This window comes from Panulirus ornatus, chromosome 33 (assembly GCF_036320965.1).
Source record: "Panulirus ornatus isolate Po-2019 chromosome 33, ASM3632096v1, whole genome shotgun sequence".
NCBI lineage: Eukaryota > Metazoa > Arthropoda > Malacostraca > Decapoda > Palinuridae > Panulirus > Panulirus ornatus.
The window spans coordinates 20,309,068-20,323,861 of record NC_092256.1 but is presented as its reverse complement, the minus strand read 5'-3'; the positions used below and the strand labels follow the sequence as shown (position 1 = coordinate 20,323,861).

General features: G+C 42.7%; 1 protein-coding gene across 1 annotated transcript; it reads left to right on the top strand.

Annotated features, from left to right (window-relative positions):
* The first annotated feature begins 219 nt into the window (after positions 1 to 219).
* Positions 220 to 7,005, top strand: LOC139759689 (uncharacterized). The gene is made up of 7 exons (XM_071682086.1): positions 220 to 670; positions 1,738 to 1,918; positions 2,185 to 2,321; positions 3,057 to 3,195; positions 3,653 to 3,835; positions 5,043 to 5,155; positions 5,401 to 7,005. Exons 1-7 carry the CDS (start codon positions 257 to 259, stop codon positions 5,992 to 5,994), a joined length of 1,761 nt encoding a protein of 586 aa, XP_071538187.1. The 5' UTR covers positions 220 to 256; the 3' UTR covers positions 5,995 to 7,005.
* Positions 7,006 to 14,794: the final 7,789 nt, after the last annotated feature.

Genomic DNA, 14,794 nt, shown 5'->3' with positions numbered 1-14,794 from the left:
CTGTTATAAAATCTTCCCCTCACAGGTACCCAGCGTGTGCTCTCTCTCTCTCTCTCTCTCTCTCTCTCTCTCTCTCTCTCTCTCTCTCTCTCTCTCTCTCTCTCTCTCTCTCTCTCTCTCTCTCTCTCTCTCTCTCTCTCTCTCTCTCTCTCTCTCTCTCTCTCTCTCTCTCTCTCTCTCTCTCTCTCTCTATGTATCTTTTCCTACCCCCAGAACGATATCAGATCAAGTAGGGCTTCCCTTGGCGGTCTTCCTGATGGTTAGGAAGGACCTATCCCTCGTCTGCACCAGCGGACGGGCGGGGTTCCCCTTCATTTTGGTTCTCTTGGTGACCATATGCATCTGGACCCCAGCCACTCAAGGCGTGCCTGACGATGATGGGTTGGATGTTATTGTCTACGAAGAAGGTGTCATCAGCCACTCATCAGACAGCGCTCCTCTTCCTCCTCCACCCTATACTTATACTTATTATTATGGAGGAGGATATGAATACGTGTACTATTATGAATCAAACATTACCCATGTTACTTCTAATGTTACGGCCTCGACCATTTACTGCAATGACTCGCGAACCTTCTGCTCTAGCCCGAGTATCTCCCCTTACGGCACTGTGGCTGCAGTTGAGGTTTACCCCCACGACAGAGGCGGCATTGATGGAGGTGTTACGTGGGTAAGTAATGGTGGGAAATGCATTAGTGCAAGGGGTGTGCTTAAGTGTGAATCTGTTCATGGATCTCATAATGTGCGTGTTGCGTTTGCGTGTGTTTTCGTTTGTGTGTAGATATTAGTAACTATGGTGTATCTTTGGCTCAATTCGAAGGAGGGAAACTTTCTTTTTTGTTGTCTTTTCTGTATCATCTTTCGAACAATCAGCACTTAAACCCCCAAGGGGCAGGGCAAAGGCCTGTGTGGGCGAAGTAAAGATAAGGGTATAGGGAAGATGTAGTGTGGTGAAAATGTAGTGGTGCGATGAGAGTGTAATTAGAATGTTGAGAGCGTAAAGAAGAATGAGCACACTAACCCTGGTTCAATGAAGATGTATTTTGACCGGATCAGTGAGTAGCAAGTCAGATCCTCACCTCATAGCTCAGTAACCCCTATGCCGGACCAATGAGCACCAGGTCAAACCCTTTCCTCATAGTTCACTAATCCCTAAGCTCAGGCACAATCCTTATGTCTTCCTCTGAAATAGGGGAGCATATTGTTTTCTGTTTCTTTTTCATTTCGAAGCAGGGAGGTGAAACTGGGTATATACATTCTAATATGTATCAAAGATTTTTGGTAAGTATCTTCATAAGCTTTTCGTATATGTACATAGATGCAATTAAAAAAATAGCAAAGATATGATCTGGTTCTGACACCCTTGCTAAAGTGGTTTGTTAGGGACAAGTTAAGCGACATATCTAAATCCCTCATGCAGATTTGCTCCTTTCAAGTTGGCGGTCAAAGTATGGTCTAATTGTATCATTTCCAACGTTCATGAATGTATATCTCTACTTAGTGATATTTCTAGGGCTTTTGTTGATATTTCAGGGACTATTTTCTAATATCTTAAAGCCATATTTGATATTACCTTGCCTTTAGCGAATGTATATTGTAAGTATATACACGTTTTCATATAGGTTTCCAGTGCTTGATCTCATAACTTTTCCCCCTTAGCTCCCCATACATCACAGAGATAGGGTGCTACCTCTTGTTTGCTCTTCTTCCACCTTCCTTAGCACCGCTACTTTACAGGGATGCCCGGATGTGATCATAAAGCTGACATGCTCAACACCCACATTCTTCACTGTGCACACACCCATTGGCGCAGTCTATCCGCCAAGCGTTCAGGTTCAATGCGTTGTCGATGAGTGGCTTTTAATAGATCCTCCGGGGGCAGTCTTTACTCCGGGTCTGCTCGCTGGCTGTGCAGTAGGTATGTGATATTTGAAACCTAAATGAGCATAAATATGAAAATATTTTTGGGTACAACTAAAAGTAGTGGAAACGAGATTACAAAAGATCATTGGGAATGGGCTCTGTGTACACACACACACACACACACACACACACACACACACACACGCACACATATATATATATATATATATATATATATATATATATATATATATATATATATATATATATATAAAGCTGAAAAGTAGGTTACCATGTTAACGTGTGTGCACCTACTCCTAGGCCATATCTGTGAAGATGTTTTCGTGCCCCCATCTGATGTGATAGTCCATGGATTGGATGTCAAAGCCTTCAACGTTACCCCACCTGAACTCCTCATGGATGGTGTTCTGCTGGCAAACAATACATATGTCATTATGGTGAGATTTCTTCTCTATGGAGTTTGACATATTCGTGTGAGTACGTGGGAAATGCAAATATGAGAAGACCTGCCGGTTTATGATAAGGTCACATGCTGGAGGACAGTACATATGACGGATAATAGAAGACCTGATGGTCTATGAAGAGGTTATCTGCCAGGGTAGGGTATCTACAAGTACATGGGAAAGGTAGATAACAGAGGACCTAACGGTCTATCATAAGGTTACCTGATAGACGACAGTAAAGATAACTTAGATTCCTGATTTTAATAGGTGGAGACAAGAGAGTAAAGTAGAAGGTTCCTTCACACTCCTGTGGAACGAACTGTATTCACATACTATTTCCTCACCCTAAAAAGAGGTGGCATAGGCAACCTTTTTTGATTCACTTAGATTCATTATTCCTATTAGATATCACATTAATCACTTCTAACAACCTAGACGTCCCTTTGACCAACATGGTTTATCTTTTCTTCCCTTCTCATGAGTAGAGCCTCAGTAACAGTTATCACCACATTACCTCATAAGCAATCACCACCACTACCAACTCCACCACCACGATCACCAGAACCACCGCCCACCTAACCACCATCAACCACTAGCACCACCGTCGCCCATAACCACTAATCATTACCACCACCATTACACTATTTCCACTAGCATCATCTGCAGCAACAGCAACCATCACAACCACCATTACCACCGCTGCTTATACCTCATATTCTCCGTCTCCAGGCCCCGGCTGATTCTCAGATGGAGGTGGTGTGTGCCAAGCCCAAGCATGAACTGTGGCTAGATGGTTACCAGGCCTCCTTCCTTATCAACTGCACGGATCCCCTGTGGTCCACCACTGTCATACCGCAGTGTTATTCAGGTGAGCGTCCCTGCAGCTGTGTTGACCTACTTCCCATACACCTGATGTCTCCTAGATGAGTTTCCTGCCCTGTAGCACCCAGAGTTAATGTTGCTTGTTGTAGTTGCTCAAGGATGGTTAGCAGGGTGTTGCTTACTCTGACGCTATGAGTTAGGAAGGCGATACTTGTATTGCTATGCACAAAGCTATTTAACTGGTCTGAGGGGAGTTAGTTAACATTGCGTTACTTAGCGTCTGCAAGCTGTCTCAGGTGGATTCTTCTTTTCTAGTTTGATTTCACAACTTAAAGTGATACTGCTACTCTCAGCTTCGATGGACCTTGATTTCAACCTGTTTTCATTTCAATGATCCCAGCCACTCCATGCCTTTAGATAACCATCACAAACTCTCCTGTAATACATTCCCTTTACGAAGTGAGGTGCAATAGGTCACTTAAGTTCCCTTCCTTCTTCCCCAGCGTGCAAGACGAAGGCCGGAGGCTTGTGCCGGCTGCCTTTCTTCAGCGAAGGCGTGGAACACAGGAGCTGCTTCAAAGGAAACTGTGGCGTTGTGTACAACGAGGTAGACAGCGATCTCAACTTAACCCCATGTGACGAACGCAGCGGTTGTGATAATGAGATCAACTTTATGCTGTGTGGAGGTGAGTTGCTATGGTCATAAGACTGTTGCATAGTTCGTGGGTAGCTGTGATTGTAAGGCTATTTTTAGAGGGGGGGAATTATTGTGGTCATGCAATTGCGATACGGTGCTATGAAGTTGAACTGCTGTGTCTATGAGAATATCGTATTGGATTGAGTTGATCTTGTCATGAACCTGTCATAGTATGTTAGGGAACAAGTTTATATAGCTCTTAATCTATTATGTTTTGGAGGATGTTCTTTGGGGCGATGAACCTGTTCGATTGGGGTGAGTTATTTTGGTCCAAGAGATTTTACGCCGGGGTAAGTAAGTCACTGTGGTCATGAGCCTCTCCGGTGTGGTAGAGCTTGTCCTTGGTCGGGGTTGTGATCATGATCGACCAACCAGTAGCAAAACAGTACATTATCTTCCGATCCACTGTCACCCAAATTTCATTTGTAAAAGACAGGAGCAGGGCAGATGCAGATTTTGAGAATGCACAGGGAAACACAAGAGGAAGACAAGAGGAAGACGGATGCAGTTTTTGAAACAAGTAATATAGCAAATTCTCATTCATATGAATATAAAGAATAATTTCCAAAGTCATAGAGAGAATGAGAAGGATTAAGGAAACGAAGCTCATACAGTAAATTTCCGTACAATTTTACTGCACAAAATAATAAACTAGTTTGAACAGTGGCACTGGAGTACACAGGGTATAGGCATGCAATAGAGAAGATATTAGGTGACCTTTGGTCTGCAGTGATGTTACCTGCTAAAGAAACCGACGATTTACATATTCTATCGGTGATATCAATGATTTGTTTTCAGTATCCTGAAAACTTTTGTTAGGTCATCTAGGAGCATTTCCTTCTGACGAGAGAGCAGCTCTAATTCCTTTAATCATGACTGTCTTAAGTGGAATAGAAAATGGAGTAGAGGATGTTTATGAGTAAGTAGAGATGGGGTAGTACCAAGAATAAGGGGAAGAATAGACTGTTGGAATATTAGATAGAAAGACGTGAGCATGGAGGAATTACTGGGTATCTATTTCCTAGGCCGCGTCCGCAAGGAGGTGACTGAGTGACCTTCGTTCTGAAGAAAGAGTTTTGTTGTGCTAGGGAGGTTATAGGTCTGCCGTCCTTAGTGGTGAGGTAAGTTCCATTATGTCAGACTTGATCATCCTGGAACTGGATGGTGATACTGATGATTCCTGTGGCTCTCTACAGGACCCGTGAGTCATTGCCAAGTCACTCTGATTCTGGATGCATTGGCTGCAATGGGCGTCAATGACCACCAGCCCCGCAGGGAATGGGTGACAAGAAAAGAAGTTCAGATCCAGGTAACTATTCATCCTTCGTTGTCGAAAGTGTCGTTACGGAGAGGGAACCAGGAGGGAGACTTAAAATGAGTACTAATTTCAATGCCATTATCATTCATCTTACACTCAGTATTCTGTCGGCCAAGGAAATTTTTCTGTGAGTCTCAATCCTTCCATGAGTTTCATTTTTCTTTTGTCCAAATGGCATCTTTTTACTTCTCAAGTATTTCCAGTATTTTCTGGCACGTCCTATTTTGGCCTGGTAGGGTTGCCTTGGCGAGGTGGAAATGGTAAAGTGCCCGGAACCTAGGCAAATTGAGATGTTGGGCCCACTCACTGGCAAACTGGAGCTCGGAGGGGTGGCCAATCTCTCATGTACCCCTCTTGGCTTCAACGTCCAAGAGCTAGACGTTATCATCCCTTACGAGGACGTTATAGATGTATCCTGTGAAGCCGCTGGTACTGCAGTTGCTGCTGCTATCAACACCTCCACGACGGGGTTTTCAAATACGTCGGGAGTGTGGAGCTCAACCTCGTCCGGCACGACATCAGGTGGCACTACCACTCCCGCCTCAGGAACATCCGTCGTGACGGCCCTGCCCACTGAACCGACCCCGACTGTCTCGGAAGCGGCTGGACCTGAAACGAATGCCGGAGGGTCGACTTCGGCTTCCTCCGACAACGCCGGCTCCACCACCGCCATCATCAGCGGTGGTGGTGGTGAGTTGTCTGAAGGGACAAAGAACTGGGTATCATCGACCACGCCGGCCATGTCTTACCAGAGCACCACTACCAGAGGTGAGTATATTCCAGCTCTCATAAATGTAATAACACCACGTATAATGCAATCTTTGATATAACCCGTGATTACAGTGAAATTATATGACATTCATAATGAAATACAGTGAAATATGAGAATATTTTTCATATATGTTTTTGGTAATGAGAGGTGCATGACTGACTCTGTCTACGTCTCTTTCATAATAATTTTGGTCCTTGTGTATGTTTTGTGCATGCGAATCTCTATATATATTTCATATTTTTCACAAGTCTGAGCGTGTGTGTGTGTGTGTGTGTGTGTGTGTGTGTGCGCGTTTGAGACAGTGTTTGTCCTGGTAGTTGTTCATTTGTGTGAACATTGTATTGTCTAAACTGTTTCTGTGAATGATTGGATTTGTGTGTGCATGATTTTCCACATGTGTAACTGTAGATTGATATCTTATATTTCTATGATATTATCAGTAAGACCTACTAAGGTAAATATAGCAATTTGTAACATACTAATGTTGATTATTTCATGTACCTTCAGTTGATAGCTAATTCAGTCTTGTGCACGATACGCTAATACAATGAAATCAATATATTTGTTCTATCAGTAGTTTTCACTGATTATCTTATATTCTTAATTTTTCTATACTTTGCTTAATTCTTTCTTTATTCCCTTCCTTCTCTATCTCTCTCTTTTTCTTCACCAACTACTCTACATCTTCCCCACTCACCCATCTATACTTCCCATCTTTGCCTCTACCTGTTCCCCGTATGTCTGTGTGTGGTTGCATATATCTATTATAGGCTTTAGTTAGTTGTCAGTAATATTTCCTAAGCATATGTAATAAATCAATTTGTCAATAAATGATCTGTAATTTCGTTTATGATTATGTAATGAAATTTTTTGTCAACGTGTGCTCTGTAATTTTATTTGTAATTCACTTTTTTTTTTCATTCAGGTATACATTTATGTGATTATATGTATCAATATCACGTAATCTGAACAGACAAAAAAAAAAAGGATTGTATATGTTAGGCTTCTCGATGAGTTAATGAAAGGTAGAAGGTTTCATGATTTGTAAGACAAACTGCCGGAAACGTGAGGCAACCAAAACTATCTAATTCAGACAGAAATTAAGTATGAATAACGTGAACAAAATGATACATGGAGTAAATCCTCTGTGACTCTCTCCTCCCTCGTTGACCAGCTTCAAGCCCCTGAAAAATCACGATAAGTATCGATTTACAGAAAAGCTCGGATGATCTTTATATGACCTATTCTTTGTTTAGAAGTATCTTTATATGAAATACATATGAATGTAATCCTTTAACGAACCTATTCCAGTCCAGATACGAAAAGAATTCTCCTATGTCAACACTTGATCAAAGTTCTACTCGTGGAGGATCTCATCCATGAACATCGAATATCGAGGGAAAAATCTTCACAAGGGCACTGACAGACTTGCTCGCTCGGGCGAAACCAGTTCTGGGTGATGGAGTGTTGTTAACAGGGAGATCATGAGGGGATTACAGACTTTCTAAAATATAGTACCAGCGGCTCTGAAGCAGAGTAAAGGGTGGAGAAGAAACGAAGGTAAGAAGTGAAGGGTAACAAAGCAAGACGGACGATAAAACAAAGGCAAAAGAGTGTGGGGTATGGACCAGCAGTAAGGAGCTCTGACACTAGAGGGTGCTGCCAAGCACTGCACGTCAGAGGTTTTTAACCTGTATGATATGCGTTCCAGTATCTATATTCCTTTCCACTACATGCACTTCTTTATATCTACAATCTTAGTTCAATACAGTTATGTTAGTTATAAATTTCTTCCAATTATGGCCTCTACTCCCTCTCAATTCTCCCTCTATCCCCCCCCCCCCCCCCATGTGTATCCAATTTCATAACACCGCCAGCTGGCGTAGCAACCAACCTTTTCAGTCTGGCGCACAAAAGGGAAGGTCGAGGCTATATTTGGAGGTGGTCTAAACAAACCCTCGGCTGAGGCCTAATATGCGTCTCGTCTTCCACACTCTCACCAGAGCCTTCACATTATTTCCTCAGAATAAATCATACATATATATATATATATATATATATATATATATATATATATATATATATATATATATATATATATATATATATATATATATATATATATATATATATCTTTTTTTTCTTTTAAACTATTCGCCATTTCCCGCGTTAGCGAGGTATCGTTAAGAACAGAAGACTGGGCCTTTGTGGAATATCCTCACCTGGCCCCCCCCTCTGTTCCTTCTTTTGGAAAATTAAAAAAAACCGAGAGGGGAGGATTTCCAGCCTCCCGCTCCCTCCCCTTTTAGTCGCCTTCTACGACACGCAGGGAATACGTGGGAAGTATTCTTAATCCCCTATCCCCAGGGATAATATATCCATCTGAATGCATCTTTTGGAAAAGATTTGCAATTCTGTACAAAGGTGTAAGTGGCATGGCTTTTGTATGATCACCAAGAAGGGTTCCTCCCATACCAGTTTCACGCGTATCAGATTCTTTTAGCAGCAAAGAGTGAAAGGATGAAATTCGCCTTCATACATTGTAATGAAGAAGGATCTTTTACCGTACGCGTCAGAAAATATGGGATGAGTGCGTAGCCGTTTTGTTTATATGTTTTTTTTTTTTACTATGCAGAGAACATGGGTCATAACTTCTGCTGTAAATGATTATTTCATCTTTTGTAACATCCAGCCCACACTCTGGTCCTGCAATTTTGACCGGCCAGGTTATACTATTTTTCTGACTTGAGGAAAGACATAGCTGAATTTGCATACACTCTCAGCTAACTGAAGTAGATGATATTCATTTACTTATGGGATATCGAAGTGGTGAGTATCTAATAAATGAATAATGTGGCAAAGACGTAAGTGCATGTAAGTGGACTAATCAACTAGAGGGATTCGAGGTGTATGGTCTCTGTATGTCCACAGGTGCAAGCCAAACTGCTGGTGCCATTGTTTTTGTGTTATGATTGTGTCCGTTCTTATGTGATGTTGTCTGTATAGTTGTTGGTGTGTACAGGTGTTTGCAAGTGCAGGTGGTGAGTGTGCGTGCGTGCATGTGTGTGTTTGTGTGTGTGTGTGCGTGCGTGTGTGTGTGTGTGTGTGTGTGTGTGTGTGTGTGTGTGTGCAAAAGTGGCAAGGCGTCCACCTCAGTCAAGGACGCCTAGGTACCCTGCCCTCACGTACGCAGCTGAGGTACAGTAAGATATAAAACTACCGTAGCTTGCTCTATCCTGTGACCCACCTTGCCAAAACCAGCTTCATCCAACCCCATCTTGCCCTGTCGTGCTCTATCCCATCACATTTTCCCTTGTTTTGCTTTATCCTACAATGTTTTGCTATATCCCTCTCTATTTTGCCTCATTTTCCCCCATGTTGCTCTATGCGATATCTATCTTGCCAGGTTCTTCCTTTACCTTGCTCTTTCCTTCTCTCTATTGCCCTGTCCTCTCTTTATCTCATCCTATGCTGCCCAAGTTTGGCCCAGCATGAGTTCTCCTACCCTGATTTACCTTGTCTTGTCCTAACGTGGATTTCGTATCGTCCCTTGCATCCGTATGTTCTATCCGCGCTCCTTTGCCTGACCTGCTTCAAAATATTTAATCCTCCCCTGTCCTACACCGTGCCTCCACACACTGTCTTATACCAGACATGTGGAACTTTACGAGTCGTGCCGTCAGTTCGCCAAACTAGACAGTTCTATCTAAAAATCTTCAATGTCTGTAGACTTCTGAGAAATATTACCAGACAGAAATGATTGCAACCGAGATGAAGTATGTGATTTAGCAATCAAGTGAACGTATAGCAATCATGGTTCATGAATAAACAAATCAGCTGACTGTAGAGGGTTAAGAAATGTACAGTTGTAATCTTACTCAGAAAAATCATATTTAGTATAGAAAATGGTAAAATTGCAGAGAAGAAAATGAAGATAGATGTCTGAAAGGTAGCCTTGTTTTTGCCATCCTTGGTATCGCCATCTATCACAAGCCAGACAAATGCTAGTGTGCGGTAGTCGATGCCACTTGCATGGACTCCCGTGGTGTAGCGGTTAGCATTCTGACCGTGAAGCATACACGGGCCGCCCAGGGTCGAGCGCATAGGTTCGAATCCTGGTCGCGGCAGTCGGTCCACAGTCAAGCCTGCTGTTCATTTACTCCTATGGGGTGGGCGGTAAAATGGATACCTGGCTCAGGTTAGGGTATACACACACACACACACACACATATATATATATATATATATATATATACATATATATATATAGGGTTAATGGGATGGCCTTGATAAGGGCCTCAGCTGCCCATGCCGTCTCAGCTAACATAATAAAAGTGGTCTTGCGAAGTACTTTACCTCGGCTAAGTAAGAAATACTCCACCTTGTCTCAATGGGTCCTCAGAAGTACAGTGTCTACAGGCGGTCGTAAGAAGTATTCAAAACAGGTCTCAGGAGGTTAAGAGAGCATTCCACGCCGAATCTTGCTATCCCTGAGACGTAGTCAATGCTTCTAGGTTCACGTTGTCATGGAGAATACAACCCAAGACGCTCTGGTCATTTGCGAGGTACATAGTCAAATGTGTTCATTACTCTCTCAATCTCTCTCACCTCTTCTTTCTCAACTACTTTTCATCCTTAAAATTTCTTCTATCTTCCCTACTTTCAACTTGCTCTCTCTCTCCCATCTTTTTATCCTCACTATAATTCTAACGCCCACCTCCCATCTTGAACCCCACTCCACCTAGAGCACTTTCTCCCGTCTTCACTACCAGCCTTAAACTATCAAGGGACCAATGTGCAGATAAGACCAGTAAATCAACATTTCAAGCACGTTCCTTTGCTTGCCACTTGTCTACGTTTTTTTTGCTACTGCTGTTGCGCCGCCCCGTCCGAGGCAGCTGGCTAACCCTCTGTCATATCTCGCTGCGGCTCATCCACTTTTTGTCCGTTCCTGTAGTCATCCTCGATCTCCAGGTTACACTGGTGTTTTCACCAGGGTCTGCGTGCAAGCTGTGGGTATCCAGTTTATGTTAGGCAGATGTGGAAAGTTCTGTAGATTCTCTCTCTTACGTTTATAGATACGACAATCTTGATTGTCATCGGTTTAACTAGTATTTTGGATATTCTTATGAAATAGTTAAAACGCAATGTAATCTAGATTGAAAATAACTAAATGATAAAATGAGTATTACTGATTTCTCTATGTGTCTCTGAAGTAACTGGACTTAATTCACCGCTTCTGCTATTTTCAAAGATATGATCATTAGTTAAACAAATTCTTAATAGCGATTCTTATATATTTACAAGACCTTCTGGCTCTGTAAGATCTGCACATCTACGCTTACTGGTATAAACATTGTTGGTTCATTTACAAAGTAAGATAAAGACGCTTTAAAGAAGACGTTAATTACGTTGTCCATAATCGTAAAAACCGTTTTTTTCTCTCTTAATTTTCACTGGTTGTCCATTCTCGGCGTGTTCTTGCCCGGGTGGTCTCGCTATGTAATAAAAGGAAGACTTAAAGCGAATAGAAAATTGGCTGAATGTGTACAGTATGCGGCTGCATGTCCTCTCCTTGTATACCAAGATCTGCAGGTGGCATGGGATGGAGTATGTCAAAGCGTGATGGCGGTATGTCTCAGGGTTCAGGCTCAGGATAATAGGTGGCGCCTCAGATAACATATCAAGGTATGTAAGTGGCATTACGACCACATGTTATCGAGGACGGAAGTTGGTGCGTCAAAGAATACACACATGACTGTATGCTCTAGACAAGGTATTCATGCTCTTATAGTTTAACTTTTATGATGAACATCTTAGAGATAGAGATAGAGATAGATAGATAGCTAGAGAGAGAGAGAGAGAGAGAGAGAGAGAGAGAGAGAGAGAGAGAGAGAGAGAGAGAGAGAGAGAGAGAGAGAGAGAGAGAGAGAGAGAGAGAGAGAGAGAGAGAGAGAGAGAGAGACCCCGTGGAGGCTTAGGACAAAACATTTCTACTCGAAAGATACGGACCTAAAAGATGATTTAACCCCAAGAGAGTCCCGGCACCCAGTTGTTGACTACACCCTTGCCAGAACTTACCACAAGCGCCATCTAGTTACCACGAGGAATGGAAATGTCACATACACTCTCAGCCTCACTGAGAACACCTAGTCATGTTCTCCTCCGTCAGGATTTACCTAAAGGAGATTCAGTCGAGCATGAGGTGTCAGGACTCTTGGTGGCACCTGGCGTAGGTGGGTGGGCATGCCTACCAACATCATTACCACCACCTACTATACGTGGATAGGTGCATCTACCTTCACCTGTTGTACGTGGGTAGGTTTACCTGCCACCAACACTTGCTATATGCAGGTGGGTGTACCTACCTCCCTTTTCCCACCACCTGCTATACGAGGGAAGGTGTACCTACCACCACCACCTGCTTTACGTGGGTGGGTGTACCTACCACTATCACCATCACCAATTACTTACTGTACGTGGGTCGGCGTACCTCCAGCCACCACCATCCTCTGCCTGGTCTGGCCTTCACGCTCTGACTCTACGAGTTTTTGTTCGACACTCTGGAAAGTTAGACGTGTTATTTACCCGGACCTTCTTTCCCTCCTGGCCTTCCATCTCTCCTTCTCTCTCTTCCATCTCTTGTTTCTTCCATCCCACTCTATCTCTCCTTCTTCTTTTCCTTCCTCCACTTCTTCTTTCCTTCCTCCACTCCTCCTTCTTCTTTTCCCTCCTCCACTTCCTCGTCCTCCTTCTTCTTAACTGTATAATCCTCATTTCTTCTTCAAGAACCACGAGACAAGGATGTAATCTGCAGAAGATTATTATTACAAAACCCATATTTAGCAAGAATTTTGCTCCTCCGTGGAGGCTATATTTGGATATTCTTATGTCTTACATGATCTTTATATGACCAATTATGAAGACATCTCTATACTTCTCGACTTTCATAGCTCTAATACTCTCTAACTATAAGGAGGATCGACATATGCGAGGTAAGAACTTCAGGAGTTTAGCTCGTTGATGCACAGATGAAGTAGGGTGAGGAGTGGCTCCAGTGTGGAGTACTCCTCGAGGTAAACGACTTTGGAGATATGCTTCTCTTCTCTATCTCCCCTTCATCTACTTCAACTCTCCCTCTCATACTCTTTTCTTTCTCTCCCACTTTTATTCCAACCCTTCTAAGGTTTCTTCCCCTTTCTAAGTCTCCTTTTCTATTCCTTTTTCATGTCTTCCACTTCGTTCTTTAGTCTTCTTGCACGTCTTCATTTCTCATCTTCCCAGCTTACTTAGCAGTATCTCTCTCTCTCTCTCTCTCTCTCTCTCTCTCTCTCTCTCTCTCTCTCTCTCTCTCTCTCTCTCTCTCTCTCTCTCTCTCTCTCTCTCTCACTTTTTCTCCCTCTCCCTCCTCACCAACGACAGCCTCCCTGGAAATTCGGATTAGCTTTACGTGCCCGTGAGTGTGTGACGAGGAGCAGGCGAGAGAGAGAGAGAGAGAGAGAGAGAGAGAGAGAGAGAGAGAGAGAGAGAGAGAGAGAGAGAGAGAGAGAGAGAGAGAGAGAGAGAGAGAGAGAGAGAGAGAGAGAGAGAGAGAGAGAGAGAGAGAGAGAGAGAGAGAGAGAGAGAGAGAGAGTTTGCCACCTCCACACTACTCACCATAAACACTGTTGGACGCTAGTCGCAGGAGGCAAGTTGTGACCTAGGAGGCTCACCCGCTGGGGATAGGAAAACAGAGATATGTAAATGCAGAAACATTTACACTCCAAAGACATAAGTTATTTTACGGTGTGTCAGTGAGATAAAGCTTTTGATGGCAGAGATTACACAGAACCCCCACACTATATCACATGCATGTATCGCAAATGTTTTAATATATATCTATCTATCTATCTATCTATATATATATATATATATATATATATATATATATATATATATATATATATATATATATATATATATATATATATATATATATATATATATATATATATATGTATGTATATATATACATATGTATGTATGTATATGTGTGTGTGTGTGTGTGTGTGTGTATGTATGCACGTATACTTGTGAATGTGTATGTGATGACTATTTGAAATTACTGTTAGTGAATTGCCAGGCGATAGTTCCACCTTAATCACTTATATTCTCAGTGCAAAAGCAGGTATCTTCAGAACAGGGCGAGTACGAAAATACGACCGAGTTCAAAATCAGATACTCTGTGAAAAAAGAAAAACATTTTTACATATCTAAGATCAACATAGCAATATGTAGATCCACATAGTACACGTCACGCCGTCTGCTTGCGCAACGTACCGAAGGGCGAAAGGACGCAGAACATACTGAGGTGTGGACAGACGCACAACAAATCGAAGAAGGAAGCAGACACGGAACATACTGGAAGGGATATAGACGCGAAACATACTAAAGAGGGGGAACATACTGAAGCAGAGACGAGTGGAGAAACTGGATGTATACACACCAACAATGCACTGAAGTACTGTATTTGGAAAGCGGTAAATGTAGATAAAGCAATATTCAAGATATTCTAAACACCCTCCTGAACACCAACACATGCCTGTCCTCCGTAGGGTACAGAGTTTACATCATAAAAAACTTTTCTTCGTGTCGCAACCAACGCGTTATGTGTATATGCGCGGGCGTCCGCAGCGCCTCAACACGTGATCAACCCTCTCATTGCTACATTAGCATACTGATGAAGACCCTGTGTAAATATTTTCGCTATGTCTTCACGCAGCCACGACCTGCTGAAAATGGTCATGAACACCCTCTCAGATACAGCGCCTCGAGTCCGGCAGGGGTAAGGCCTTGTATATCACAAATGATGTGTAGAA

Bases quoted from the DNA above. Each gene is read 5' to 3' on its own strand.
- LOC139759689 (XM_071682086.1), top strand. From the start codon at position 257: ATGGTTAGGAAGGACCTATCCCTCGTCTGCACCAGCGGACGGGCGGGG. The intron at 1,919-2,184 runs GTATGTGATATT...ACCTACTCCTAG, and splicing joins GCTCGCTGGCTGTGCAGTAG to GCCATATCTGTGAAGATGTT. The intron at 3,836-5,042 runs GTGAGTTGCTAT...GGCTCTCTACAG, and splicing joins CAACTTTATGCTGTGTGGAG to GACCCGTGAGTCATTGCCAA.